At 37.0% G+C, this 13,043-nt stretch overlaps 1 protein-coding gene across 1 annotated transcript in view; it reads left to right on the top strand.

Moving 5' to 3' along the window:
• Rpgrip1l (RPGRIP1 like) overlaps positions 1-13,043 on the top strand; it is a 92,502-nt gene that overhangs the window by 55,090 nt on the left and 24,369 nt on the right. The window contains exons 17-22 of the mRNA XM_090357634.1: positions 515-893; positions 2,728-2,918; positions 3,059-3,139; positions 6,407-6,505; positions 6,904-7,066; positions 7,333-7,400. Of these exons, the coding sequence (XP_090213760.1) occupies positions 515-893; positions 2,728-2,918; positions 3,059-3,139; positions 6,407-6,505; positions 6,904-7,066; positions 7,333-7,400 (981 nt within the window). The remainder of the gene's footprint in view (positions 1-514; positions 894-2,727; positions 2,919-3,058; positions 3,140-6,406; positions 6,506-6,903; positions 7,067-7,332; positions 7,401-13,043) is intronic.

Here is a 13,043-nt window from a genome sequence, read left to right on the forward strand (position 1 = left end):
AAGAAGCTCCCAGCTTTGCCTGGTAACTTCTTTTGCTTATCCCTCCTTTGAGACATCCTTACAATTCTAGCTTTTTATCCCATTCAAGTTTATCTTTGAGTGTGTTCTTTTGTTCACATCTTGGCTTATCTTGCCCCACATACCTGCTTCTTAAGAAACCCAGTTGTTCAGGATGAGGGGTCAGTCCAAATCATCACTGTGGCTGATCAGTGATGCTCACTTTTCTACTGATTAAACAGAGTTGAATATACAGTTAAGTTTTGATTTGACACTAGCACCAATTTCAACAAATAGCCAATCTCCCATTTTCACTGCTGACAGCACAGGATCATCTATTCACACATATTCAATGCCAATATTCCCTAGAACAAGAATTGCAGATTTTTTACTAAAAAATTGTGAGATGAAAATATACAGTTTTTTTCCATTTACATAAATTGTATTGTTGGGGTTTGACAGCTATTTATCTTTTAATTGTATCATTTCTATAATATAAATATGTATGTTTTTCCAGTTAAGTCAGCAAGTGCCCAAAACTGCTCAGCTCAGTTCAACAGATTCCACAGATGGCAACTTAAATGAACTCCACATTACAATAAGATGTTGCAACCACCTGCAGTCCCGAACCAGCCACCTGCAGCCACACCCATATGTTGTGTACAAGTTTTTTGATTTTGCAGATCATGACACAGCCATCATTCCCAGTAGCAATGATCCACAGTTTGATGATCATATGTGTTTCCCAGTGCCAATGAATATGGATTTGGATCGGTACCTTAAGTCAGAGTCTCTGAGTTTTTATGTATTTGACGATAGTGATACCCAGGAGAATTTTTACATAGGAAAAGTCAGTGTGCCTCTGATTTCACTGGCACATGACAGGTGTATCTCAGGTAAGCTATGTTCTTGATTTTTGTGAAATTATACAAACCAACCTCAATCATACCTTTATATTTTGGATATAATGTTTCTAACTAATGTTTCTATTCTCAGATAATCCTTGAACTTTTAATACTATATATAATTCTTTGCTAAGGATGGATTGTAGCATATTCAGTCCTCTGGAGATTATAACATCTCATAATACTCATTAAAATCCAATTAAACAAAAATACTTGGCATAATGGCTCACGCCTATAATCCTAGCTTATTCAGAGTTGAAATCAAGAGGATATGATTCAAAGCAAACCCAGACAAAAAAATTAACAAAACTCATCTCAGCCAATAAAACATTAGATGAGTTAGCCAATGTGTCTCATCCAAGCTATGCAAGAAATGTGGATAGAAAGATAATTGTCCAGACTCTAAAGTCTATTTCCCCTGCTATGTATACCCACTGATGTCTCTGCTAAGTGCTATTTATAAACACAGGTTTACAGAGCTTAATGGTCAGCCAGTGATGGCTCAGATGACACTAGAATACCTTGAGACAGCATACCTTCCCCCCTTCATGGGCCAGTTTGTGGCTATGAGATGTGTTTAAAGTTTAGGCAGTTTATAAGTCTGCTTTATCTTTTTTCTGTCTGGATTTGCAATTGCTAGGCCTCTCATTCATCTAGGGACAAATGATTTACTAAGGACCTCTTGGGTTTCTTCTGAGCACGCACATGTACTTTATGGTATGGAAGATGGTGGGGACATATAAAGCTAAGGAAGATTTTCTCAAGGTCTACTTTGGTTGTCTTAATCCTTTTAAATTGTTTGGCTTTCCTGTACTGATTATTTGAGGTACTATGATTGCTATTGCTTCTAACAATTCCCAAGGAATTGAGTTATCTGTTTTCTGTTCCAAATAAAGTCAGTCCCCTTCCACAGAGGCCTATCCTATCCTAGTACAATTCTGTAGCAGCCGGACCCAAAACAGAAGGCCAAGAGTAGCCCCATAGACTCCTATTGTTTCTGCTGAGATTTTCTTGGGTAAATGTTTCTCAATTTATTGTGTACTTTTGATCAACTTTCAATGATGGTGTTTGCTATTTCCTCCATGTTTATCATTGCTTTTTAGGAAAAGCATTTGCTGAGGCCTTCTTATAGCCAACTCTAAAGTTAGGAGTTTTTCAGAGTTTTCTCATCCAATCAGTAAGAGAAAATACCAACACTTGAGTCCAAGGAATGGATACTCCTAAACAAAAGTTGTGCTTGAAATGTAGATTTGTTAGTGACATCTTTTCAAACCCCAAAATTACTACAATGGTTATAATTTGTGACTCAAATATATGGATTTACCTGTGATCTTTTTGTTACTGCTATTTGGGGCAGTCTTTCATTTAAGGTTGTTTTATTTTCTTATTGGGTTACTATTAGTTTGGCATAATTTAACAAACACCTAATTAATAAAGACTTTCTTAGAAACTAAATAACTTGAAATTTAGTATATTTTGCTTTACAGGCAAGAATACTCAAGTCAAATTGAAGATTGATACTTCAACCATAACCCAAATATGCCTTAAAGGAAGGCTAAGAATCCTGAGTAATTTCTGAATTTAAGTGAATTAAAGCATTCATAAACTAATAGTCTCATTTTGAATCTGTGTTATATTCAGGCTTTACACTCTGAAGGTAGTCTGCTTAAAAGATGAACCTGTCATAGATCCTCTGCTCTGTTTTTATTCTCTTAGACATTGGCATTGTAGGCAAAAGCCAAAATTGTATTTAAAGAAGCTCTTTAATTCTTTATGGGTAATAAAACTACATTGCATTATTTAAACCATGTTTACAATTTGACAGGGATATTTGAGTTAACCAATCATCAAAAGCAACCTGCGGGTACCATTCAAGTTGTATTAAAATGGAAATTTTCTTACCTTCCACCAAATGGATCAACAACTACTGAAGACATAGGAAATTTCCCACAGGAAGAAAAGCCAGAAGCTGTGCAAAGACTACCTTCAACACCCTCTGTTAGCACATTAGTTGCGGTGAGTAATAGTGACCTTTGATTTCCTTTCAAACAAAAATTTTAACTTAATACCCAAACAAACTTTGCTAAAACAGCACTATGGTCTTATGTGAAAAGTAATAAGCATCATACTTAGAATGATGTATTGGTTTATCTCAGGCACCAAGACCTAAACCAAGACAACGTCAGGCCCCTGTGGAGAAGAAGGTGTCTTTTGTGGACACCATACCACAGAGCTCTGTAAGTAATAAACACTCATTTTTTTCTGTAACAAGTGTTAGAAATAAAAAAAATAGCAGTGTACTAGAGCTTTTCTGACTTAAATGGAAACAGAGTAAAGTTTTTCCTGTAATAAGAGACTTTTGTATATGTATTAACTGTTTATTGATCTAAGCCCTCTCATGGTATGCTCTCTCCCCTCCCCTCCTCTCCCCTCCTCCTCTTTTTCTCTCTCCCTCCCCCACTACTGTCCCAGCCCTCTGGCTCCCATTTACAGAAAATTTCAAAAATGGGGGCAGGGGGACCAGGAGTTTGGCCTAGTGGTAGAGTGCTTGCCTAGCGTGCGCGAAGACACGGGTTCAATTCCTCAGTACCATATACATAGAAAAAGCCAGAAGTGATGCTATGGCTCAAGTGGTAGAGCTCTAGCCTTGAGAAAGCTCAAGCCCAAGTCTGGCAAAAAAAAAAAAAAAAAGTTTTCTGAATTCTGTTTCCTTTTCTTTAGTTTTTTGAACTTACTTCAGTCAGGCTTTTATCTTCATAAAATCACTCTTGGTAATGTCAAAGAAACCTTTTTTTGCCTTATTTAATAGTCATTTCTGGTAACCATTTTATTCTAAAGAATGTGGAATACTCACTCCCTCATGACATGTAGAAAGCTCCCTCTTCATCTGACTTGCTAGTCATCTTCCAGTCTTACTAGTTACATCTCTCACTCTCCTGAACCATATCTCTAAATACCAAAGTGACTTGGCAATCAGTCTTCAGACCTCTTTGCTATTTGCATCTACATTAAGAGATCTTATCCAGACCTCCAGCTTTAAAAAGTATCCAACTGTATGTTGACCTTCCATATTTATAATACCTCGACATCACTGCAGAATCCTGTATTTTTGCTGCATATTTCATATGCGATATTCTTTAATAGAAATTTAAACTTAGCTTCTGAACCAAACATCTTCCAAAAGTTTTGCCTCGTCTTTCCCATTCTTAGTAAATACAGTCATTTGCTCAGTTGTGCAAGCATGGCATTTTAGAAGAATACTTGTGACTTCTGTTTTTCTCATACCCACATTCAATTCATGCACAAAAGCTGTCAACTGTAGACACCTTGAAATTATGTTCAATGTTCACATCATCTGCACTATTACCACTCATCATTATCTAAAGCATTTAGCTTCTTGCTTATGTATCCTATTTTTCTGCCACCCACAGCAAAGTAGTTCATCTTCCAAAGGCTTAAGATACTACCTGGCATATACAAAGCATTTAATACATATGTCTAAGCAAATAAATTTAATAATTATAATTCTAAAGATGTTTATGGAAGAATATATAGCCAGACAAGGTGGCTCATTCCTGTAATCCTAGCTGCTCCGGAGGCTGGGATTTGAGGATCACAGTTCAAAGCCAGCCTGGGCACTAAAGACCATGAGACTCTTATCTCCAGTTAACCACTAGAAAAGCAGAAGTGACACTGTGGCTCAAGGGGTAGGGTGGTTTACCACCTTGAGATGAAGAGCTCCAGGGACAGTGCCCAGGCCCAGAGTTCAAACCCCACAACTGACAAAATTAATTTTAAAAAAAGGAAAAAGAATATATGAGCACTTCCTACATGCCAGGATCTAAGATGAATACTTTTTACACATTGGGCTCTTTTAATCCTCAGAGTAGCCCTATACAGTTCACACTATTCGAATAATGGAGAGAGTGATGTTTAGAGAGATTAAGCAACTGCTCATAGTCAAACTACCTGTGTTCAAACCACAGCTCTACTACCTTGAGTCCTAATAACCATTCATAGTTTTTTAAAGATATGTACCTAGAGCTGTGGTAATAGATGGTTATGATTAGATTACCATTATTTAGTCATATCAAAAAATTTATGAGTTAAATTTACCTGACATGTATATATATATGTATATACTTCTAATATCTTTATCAATTTATATTTTCATGTTCATCTTTTACATTTTCTATATTGAGCATATCTAGTTTTAAAATAGCAAAAATTATAGACTGAAAACTTAACAATTTTGAACTAAAATTGATTATAAAAGCCTGTGGCTCAAGACACCTGCTTAGCAAGTGCCACACACTGAGCTCAAACCTCAATACCCTCCCTCCCTCAAAATTACTAAAGGTTATTTAATACAGTAAGATGATATTGATTATAGGACACACATGCCTATTCTAGCATATATGCTTCTTTGAGTTATATGACTAGTATACAATAGCGGATTATATAGTCATCATAGAATATTATAACTTTAAAAAATCAGAAAAATAAAATCAAGCTTCCTCAAAATTATAATAGTTATAGTGAATTTTCTTCCATATTGTTTCCTATGAAAATATATACATACATTGATTGCAGTTTTTTGTTTTTGTTTTATTGCCCGGGCACTGTCCTTTGACACTTTTCGCTCAAGGCTAGACTCTGCCACTTGAGCCACAGTGCCACTTCTGGCATTTTCTGTGTATGTGGTACTGCAAAATCAAATTCAGGACTTTATGCATGCTAGGCTACACTCCCTGCCGATTGCCTTTTGTTGTTGTTGTTTATTTTTTGCCAATCCTAAGCTTGAGCTCAGGGCTTGAGCACTGTCCTTGGGCTTTCTCAAGGCTAGAGGCTCTACCACTTGAGCCACAACACCACTTCCAGCTTTTTTCTATGTATGTGGTACTGAGGAATTGAACCCCGGTCTTCATGCATGCTAGGCAAGCACTCTACCACTCGGCCAAATTCCCAGCCCTTGTTTGTTTTTTGTTTTTTGTTTTTTTAACAAAACGAACTATACATCCTCTTCCATAGCTAACTTTACTAAGCACTTTTTCATTTATTCTGTGAGGTCACCAAGTACTGATCTACATCATAATGTTTTCTTGGTTACACAGAACTCACCTATTAGAATGTACCATATTTCAGTTTAATGTCCTATTGTACATTTTCATTGCTCCCCGCTTTTTTGCTATTATAAGAAGTCCATGGACTATGCTTTCACTTGTTAAAATGTACATGCATATATTTTGAAGAATATTCATTTGAGATGTAGCTCAATGGGAGAGGGGGAAAAAAGAGGGAAATAGGAAGGGAAAGGAGACATCTACCATGTTTGTTGGACTATACACTATCCCTGAGCGGTGATTATATTTCTACCAATTTGTATTGACATATGTATATGTACATGTGTACGTATTCTTATATATTTATGTAAAAGCCTTAAAAATCATTTGGGGTTTTGTAGCAAATACATAACATGCATTCATGTCTTCACTTCATTCAAGGAAACGTCTACTCCTCCAGAAGATTTGAAAGAAATTTCACCAGAAGAGCAGACGCCAGAAATGGAAATTATTATACCCACTGTTTCACATATTGCCAAGGTATGCATTTCTATGGAGATTACTGTTGAATGATTTAAACTTAAACTATTCTTAGAGATACAGCCTCATGATTTTCTGAAATATGACAATACTTACATTTATCCCATTTTTATGTTACTGTCTTGGAGTAAAAAGAAAATAAGACAAAGGCAATAGCTACAATTATATGATATTGGCATGTAATATAAAATATGTAAAGTCAAATTTGGGGATCAATGAAAATCTGAATATATACTGCATTTGCATTTATCAGTAAAATTTAAGTGATTGCTTTATAAGGAGTCTCTCATATGTAGTGCATCTCTGTATATGTCTCAAACCTACATGCTTATGCAAGTGCTCCAACACAAATAATGTAAAACGTGGTGTAAGCAATAAATACAGCTTTTTTCCCATAGGTTTCACAAGAAAGTAATGGAACGAAGGCAAAAGAGAACACTGAGAAAACACAGCAAGGAAAAGAAGATGACTTTTCCTTGCTATCCGAGGGCCAGCTCGCAGAGCAAAGCCCAGCTTCTTCTGAGGATGAAACTGAAGTCACAGAAGAATTAGAACCAGAAGGTAGCTCTTTTTAACATTATTCCCTTAACTCATTGCTATGTTTGTTCTATTAGGGCCTACCTCATAGAACATTTATAGTAAGCTCATGATACCTGTTTCTTGACAGAAATGCTGGGTTACAGTTCATTCTGCCTTAGAATTCCATAGAATAGAAGTGTTACAATTTGTTTTAACCACTTTTATATTCTTAAGTTTCAATATTAATAACTGGATTACTCTTTAGTCTTGACTCTTCAGTTAAATGTTGCCCTCTTATTTCTTCACAGAAGAAGACAAATCAGATTCTGATAGTGATGACTGTATTATTTCAGGCCCTGTGTTCAAGAATAAACAGGTCAGTATCTGATGCCAACTGTATATGTTCTAGCATAAGCCTCTCTTGTTCATGATACAGCAGTTTCATAATGAAAATCTAAAGAATATTTCTAGAAATTTAATGTTTCTCGTAACCAACTTAATATCTACTATAAGACAGTTTTACTTGCAGTGGTATTATGTAATAGACTGCAACATATAAACACCATTAACTGAGATAGGATCTTGCTACAACAAAGTCACTTCTTTGACTTCTTTCCAAAACAAATGTTTAATTACATATTAGATCAGATCTGAATTTTAAAGATCTCATATGTTCCAGGTGCCAGTGGTCCACACATATAGCCTTAGACACTCAAAAGACTATCATCATGAAAATTGAGAATTAAAGCCAGCCCAGGCAAAAAGTTTATTAAGACCCATTCTCAATCACTAGCTGTGTGTGGTAGCATACACCTGTCAACAGAAGAAGCTTGACATAGTAGTACCTGTCACCCCAGCTATAGAAAGAAGAGGAAAATAGGGAAAGCATGGTCCCAGCACAGGCCTAGAAAGACCCTATCTCAATATAACCAATGTAAGAAAAGTATTAGGGGCACATGAGTTAGGCAGTGTCTGCCAACATGGCCCGAGTCCCCAACACCAACCAAAAAAGATGAGGGGAAGCTCAAAATAAGGTTTCATTTGTCATATTTAAATATGTTTAGTGATAAACTAAATATGTCCAGTGATAAACTGATAGTTATTTTGGACATAAACCTTTATAGAAGATAATGAATCAGCCAGGCACTGTTGCTCACACCTGTAATCCTAGCTACTTAGGAGACTGAGATCTAAGGATCATGGCTCAAAGCAAGCTCGTGCAATACAAAGCCATGAAACTCTTATCTCCAATTGATCACTAGAAAATGGGAAGTGGGGTTATGGCTCAAGGGTAGAGTGGTAGCCTTGAGCTGAAGACCTCAGGGACAGCGCCCAGGCCAGAGTTCAAGCCCCATGACCCCCACCTCAAAACAAAAAGAAGATAATGAATCACTTGCAAGTATTCTTTGCTTAAGAAGAGAACTATATTTTAAAGAATGTATAAATATACTATACTGTGTACAAGAGCATTTTTTATTGTAAAGGGGTAATTTTTTATGAAAATAAATATGTTAATTTCTCTAAAAGGAATCATTTGATTCCTTTTATAGAATGTCTCTTGCATCAGTAAAAATTATAATACTTCTGTTAGCTTCTTTCACATTGCTGGGAGCCGAGTTGCAGGGTCAGGCTGGCCCATGAATCTGCATCACCGAGTAGGATAACCACACAAAGAAATGAGCTGTCATGTATGAATGCCATGCCTAACTTTGACAATACCGAAGATATAGCTCAATCACTTTCTGCTGAGACTTGATTACCAATGGTTACAAATGCGTTATTGCTTTATCACTCTCTGCTGATAGAGTTAGAGTGAACACGTGGACCTCCCTGTCCTGCCCACCTTTGTGCTGATAGGCTCCTGTACCCTATATTAGCTGAATGTACTTCCTCAATAGAGGAATTCCTGCCTTGACAAATCTCCCTGATGCGCCTGATTGTCCTCTGGCGAGGGAGAGCTGGGTGCGGGTGGTCAGTAGGCCCTTTCCTTGCTCGGCTCGTCCTGGTCGGGGTGTGTTCTCCCTATCCCTCCTGTGGGTCAGGAGGGTCCGAGGATTAAAAACCCCGACATTCTGGCATCCAATACGGGGCACGAAAAAAGTGCTCATCAAAAGCGAAACTGTTGGTGAGTCGAGCCAAGCAAGGTATTTGAGTCTGTCATCATTCCTAGTCTGCCTCCCAAGTGTCGGTCATTGCAGCAGGTAGAGACACACGTTGTTAGCTTAGTATCTCTACAAACAAATCATGTCTTTTCTCTATTTCATGGAGGCATCTGACAACAGAGCACCTCATCAGTCCAAGTTTGTATTATATAATCAATGACTTCCAGTTTGTATTATATAATCAATGACTTCCAACACTATCATCTAGTATGTGGCAACCTGATACATGAAGTATATCTGATCAGCCTAATCTAGCCTCTGGTCTAGGTCTGTCTTTGTCAGGTTGTGTACCTTAAGCATCTAGTCGTACTGTAACAAGTAGTACCCCATCCCAAAGATGGGAGAAAAAAAAAATCACAGGGCTTCCAGTATAAGGAGGGTATACACTATATTTCAGACATCCAGAATGTACTCTTTTCAAGCCTTTCTGAGCCACAGACTGAAAAGTTTACATTTTATCCTATAGCAGATACTAAAAGACTATGCAGTGGCCATTTGTATTGCAGGATCTTGGTCAATTTAAATTTGGTGTTCCTCAAGTTAAGACTGGTTCCTCTTGATATGATGCACTGAGGATCTAGCATCATTTTAGTATATTTATACCAAAGGTATAACCAGAGTTTCATTTTAGTTCAGTTACTAATGGTACTAACCTTGGTTAAATCATTGTGTTACAGATCTTTTATAAGCTCAGAATACTTGTAGCTTATTAGGGAACTATGGCAGATACAAATCTCAAGATAGAAATAATCTTCACAGGAAATAGGGTGTGTCAGTTAGCTTTCTGTTACTGCGGCAAAATACACAAGATAATGAGCTTATTGACAGCAAAGGTTTATTTTAGCTAACAAGTTTTAGAGCATTCAGTCAATGGTCAATTGGCCCCATTGCTTTTGAGCCTATGAGAGAAACAGCATGGCATGGCAGGAACAAAGTACAAAGGAAAGCATTTTCAAGGGCTTTCTCCATAATAATCTCTAATAATCTTTCTCCTCGAAGATTCTATCCCTTAAAGGATGTCTATACTATACTGCCTCCAGCATCACCAAGCTGGAGACCAATCCTTTACACAACTTTCAAGAGCATTTCAGATCAAAACTATAGCAGAATGTATTGCTGGATGCCTTCTTTGTAATATCTCCTTATAGCAGTTCATCTACTATATCTATTCCAGCCTTCTTTGTAATATCTCCTTGTAGCAGTTCATCCACCCTATCTACTGGACTTCCAATCCACAGGTTCTACACATCGGTGGATTTAAACCTTAAAAATACTTGAAAACATATGTATCAACATGAATATTTACAGGTTTTATTCTCATTATTCCTTAACTCAGTGCAGTTGTTACAATGTTTATAAGAAGTCTAGGCATGATTTAAAGTAGATGAGAAGATATCATTCATCTGTTAAGTGCTGTCTATACCTCCTTTTGTCTGTTTGAAACAGGAGAATTTCAAGTTTCAAGCTAGCCTGGGCTACAGAGCAAGATCCTACATTAGTCTCCCAAGTACCAGGATTACCTGTGTGTGCTACTATGCCTAGCTTGCTCAAATTTGTAATAGAAAATGGTATAGCATCTGAGGAGATTGTCCTGAAAACTAGCTCGTCAGGATACGGAGAGATGGCTGTGTTAAAAGCACATGAACAGTGCTAGCACAGAATCCCTGGCATGCTGTAGGAGCATTCAGAGGGAAGCAGTGCCTAAGTCACCTTGAGGGTCCTTAATCAAGGAGCATTTGTAGACTTTCTAGAGTTGGTACTTGAACCAAGTGTTGAGGATGATCAAGAATTAATCGGAGGATAAGCCAGAGAAACAAAGAGCATGAGAATTTGAGGGAACATGAAACATGTCTGCAATTCAGAATACCTTGGGGTGGGCCATACCTGTTATGGTACACAGTCTAGGCTGAAATGGTTGCCACAATTCAGAGCATTATGGCCTCTGAGGTTTTTGGTTTTTTTTATTTAGGCAGGGATTCTACTATGCTGCCCAGGCAGCTCTTGAATACCAGGCTCAAGTGATCCTCCTACTTAAGCCTCAAGTAGCTAAATCTACAGGTGTGTGCAACGATGAGTATCTGCCAGGTTCCATGCCTGGTTCTAGAGATTGGAAATAGAGTGGTAAGAGCACTCTGTGAATACATTTTTAAACTGTTGTCAATAATGTAAAAGACATATTAGGTATACCCATCTAGGTAAAAAGTAAATCATAACCATATTAGTTATCCTTGCGGTAGAATTCATTCAAAATTGCCGTTATAAGTTGCAAAACTAGTCTTGTCCTAAATATCATTTGTGCCAATTATACTGCAAAACTAAATCTAATCTTGTCCTAAATAAATATCATTTGTGCCGATTATACTATGGCTTGTGAATTCTCACATCACTGTGAAGCAATTTAAGATTCTTCAAGGTATAGAGTCTGACATCTCATAGACATCTCTCAGAAATGTTGATCCTTAATAAGAATCTAGCAGATTTCCCAGGACTTCCACATATTTCTTGGTCCTTTCTCCTTTCTTCATGTCTGTGATCTATAATTTATCATAGATTACTTCATTTTGTTTCATTTCATTTACAACATTTATGAGCTTCACTTTGTCAGAATGAAATGCTTGTCCCCTCCTTTCCTTTCCAAAGTGGTATAATTAGTGTTAGCATCTTTTTTAACAGACTACATAAAGTTTAGTGGCTAGATTCAATCAAGTCATTAACATAATGTGCTACCCAATTTGCCCCTATCTCTCTTCGTTTCCCAGACATCAAAGTCCCACAGAGTGCAAGTGTAATTGGGCCTTGCTGGCCTGTCAGATCCCGTCAGCCTGATGACTGCTACTTTTGCTAGAAAGCTTCTAGGCATGATAATTAAGGGGGGGGGAGGTGAGTGGAAGTCTGAGAAATGTAAAACTTTGGACATTTCTCCATGAATATTTTATTAATTTGAATAATCAGAAGTTTAACAGTATCAATGTGATGTATAATACATTGATTAAAAACCTTGTTTCAGGTCCTCAAAAAAGATGTCAAAGCTGAAAGCTTGCATTTGCCATGGCAGGAAAAAAATTATCCTCCTTTTGCATTATTTCCAACTTTATAATTTAAAAATACATTTATTTTTCACAGCAAAATGTATTGCATCAGCTCAGATATCTTACCATTTTCACTTGTGGGCACCTTTGAACTCACAGATTGAGTGAGAATTGGCTCTTCTATGCAGTGTATATGTGCATTCTTCTTCTCTGCTACTACTAATAGCAGTTTTGTAAAAGCTACCATCCCCAATTGCACTCAATTGTGACTCTACCTGGAAACCAGCTTCTGTGAGCAATAAAGCTGGCATTCCCAGGTGAATGCACTATTTGGCAAATATACTTTAACTTTGAAAGTTAAAATGAAAAGCAAGGCATTACTTTTAGAATTCATATGTAAAAATTACTAAATTATTTCAGAATCATACATGATATCCTTCCAGTAGGTAGTAAGCCCTTCTCAATGTTTTACACATCAAAGCTCAAGATATATTTAAAAACCAATTTTCTTAAACAGGAAATGTCAAAAAACATGAAAATAATGTTAAAAGCAATTCTTATGGAGAGTATTCAACAACTTAGTTATGTCTAATATGCCATGAACACTTTTCCATAGAAGCATACAAAGAAATGTGCATAATATTCCATTGTACATTTCACTAACTATGCCTCTTTTGGTAGCCTCTTGGATTTCTACCAGATTTTGCTAATACAGATACTTCTGGTCCAAATGAGTTTTTTTTCAGCAGTACTGGAGTTTGAACTCATGGCCTTGCACTTGGTAAGCAAGTACTCTACCACTGAGCAACACCTGCAGCCCAGAATGGA

This window comes from Megascapheus bottae, chromosome 24 (genome assembly GCF_031878675.1).
Source record: "Megascapheus bottae isolate mThoBot1 chromosome 24, mThoBot2.hap1, whole genome shotgun sequence".
Classification (NCBI taxonomy): Eukaryota; Metazoa; Chordata; class Mammalia; order Rodentia; family Geomyidae; genus Megascapheus; species Megascapheus bottae.